The 2,200-nt window shown below is 45.8% G+C and overlaps 1 protein-coding gene across 4 annotated transcripts in view; it reads right to left on the bottom strand.

The window, feature by feature from the left end:
- The window catches only part of Magi2 (membrane associated guanylate kinase, WW and PDZ domain containing 2), a 1,267,351-nt gene that overhangs the window by 50,265 nt on the left and 1,214,886 nt on the right, over nt 1-2,200 (bottom strand). For all 4 annotated transcript variants that reach the window (XM_026784667.1, XM_026784668.1, XM_026784669.1 and 1 more), the window contains one exon: nt 890-1,028. In XM_026784667.1, coding sequence (XP_026640468.1) covers nt 890-1,028 — 139 coding nt within the window. The remainder of the gene's footprint in view (nt 1-889; nt 1,029-2,200) is intronic.

Genomic DNA, 2,200 nt, shown 5'->3' with positions numbered 1-2,200 from the left:
TTATTATATTCTAAAACTTCTCAGGACAGCTCGGGTTGTGAAGCTCTTTGTATGAGGATCGCTCAGTTGTGCCAGCTCTACCGTCTACACTGTGAGTGATGCCTGCGACAGGTTTCTAGGAACTAACAACTTTAAAGACTACTGGAATCAAACAATAGTTTAGAATGTACTTTAAAGCCTTTGCCCACCCACAGCTGAGGATGTAGCCCTCAGATACTGCTCCAGGGCCATGCTCCCATGCCCTTGCTATGCCACCCTCGCCATGATGATAACGGACTAGCTCTTTGAAACTGTAAGCAAGCCCCCAACTAAATACTTTGTTTTATTTTATTGTTTTTAAAAATAAAAAACCTTCCGCAAAAGCATATGAAAACCACGGAATGAATTTTTTGAACAACCCCTAAATGCCAGGCAAATGCAGCCGTGGAATGAGCTGAAGTTAGCATTTCAAATATCACACCCTGAAGATTGGCTCTGGCTCATCCCTGGCCCAATTTAGTAATCCCATAGGATTGTCTCAAGCGTGCGATGTTTTAGAGAGAAACTGGGAAATGACTGCAGACTCAAATGAGCAGAGAACTATCGGTCTCATTAGAAAGGCTCCCACGCACACGTGGTGCCGGCTCTCCCTGCACACTCAGACGTGCCCTGTGAGCTCACACATTCGCTACGTTACACATTTCCTAGCTTCACGAGCTAAAGAAGGGGTTCGTACACAAACATCTGGGGCTTAAGTCGACACGTGTGCTTATCCGTCTACCGACAGTAAATACCTATTCGGGCCGCAGTAGAGGACAGATGTGGTTTTATATTAAAAAAACCCGAACGTCTGCATGTTTGCAACACACAGGAAGAGCAGAACACAGGGGAGGGGAAGTGCGGGACGCACCGTACTCTGGGACTTGTCCGGTTCCCCGCTTCAGCAACAGCCTCGCCCGTCTTCCTCCGGATTTGATCAGCTCTATCGCTCTGGCGTGCGTCATGTCCCTTGTGCTTTCCCCATTGATCTCAATGATCTGATCTCCTACCTGCCAATCAAAGAGAAACAAAGTCAGGCAAAGATGGTGTGCTTTCACAGCTGTCCAAGTATCGCCCCCTTCCTAAAGAGCACCTGTGCCCACCCCTGGCAGCACCCCAGATCTGAGTAACTGTATTGAGACTGGGTCACCCATGATTCGTTAGGACGGCAGGGGCCTCAGTTATAAAATACTGGGCATTAAAAATTAGAGAATAGGTCTGATATGACAATTCAAAATATCTTGGCAGCTTGTTTGACTTGAGAAATACATTCTACAGCTTTTCTATTGAACACATTACCAGCCTTCGGCTTTGTACTGCATCTGTTTAGCACGTTGGGAGGAATGACCAGTTTTTGTGCTTCTCGGAGAATATTTGCCATGCATCATTTTGCATCATTTAAGCTTCTCTGGTTGCGATTGCGACACTGCCTTCACGGCAAGCGGCAGTTAGTGGGTATCCCAGTTTGGTGATGAGTTCTCTAACACTGCCCCTGGAATTAGAGTTCGGGCCCCCTATTCTCTACACGTGACGGAGGCTCTAGTGAAAGCTTTGCCATGCTCACACCAGGTTGCCAGAAGCTGTGTGGTAAAAAGTCACTCCCTCCAGAAATGTTAAAGATGCCTGTGCCCCATGAGCAGTTCCCATTTAGCTTTGGCTAGTAGATACCAGAGCACGAAGAGCTTCAACTGTGAATGGATTATGTAACTCTCAGAGGACCACTGTTGTGGCGGCCTCTGAATTAAAATGTATTGAATTTCAGGGCACGCTACTTAAAGACAAATAAGTCTTTAAGGGGAAAACACAACGAGTTGCTCTCTAAAAACTTATTGCTGATGGTTTTGTAAACAAAGAAGAGCTCATCGCAATTAATATCTATAAAGTAGAGAGAACCAAGAAACTATAGTCAAGTTGATTGGGCAGATAGAGGAACAGGTAGTTGCTATCACCATGGAAACAGGGCACTGTAGCTGTCTAAAGAGGATTGGTCCAGAGGCCCAGACCCTTTCCAACACAAGGGCAATAAGGATTTCCCTGCATGTGTTTGGTAGCCTAGAGAAGCATGGGTTTGGGGCAGTGGAAGAGAAAAGTATTATTTCTGTGGCATTCATTTTACACAGGATGACTCAGAAGACAGACTAAAAGTTAATGTCACTGTCCTGGCTAGTTTTATGTCAGCTTG

The sequence above is a fragment of the Microtus ochrogaster genome, chromosome 26, assembly GCF_000317375.1.
Source record: "Microtus ochrogaster isolate Prairie Vole_2 chromosome 26, MicOch1.0, whole genome shotgun sequence".
NCBI classification, from domain to species: domain Eukaryota; kingdom Metazoa; phylum Chordata; class Mammalia; order Rodentia; family Cricetidae; genus Microtus; species Microtus ochrogaster.
The sequence above is the reverse complement of the archived record's forward strand: the minus strand, read 5'-3'. Positions and strand labels throughout refer to the sequence as shown.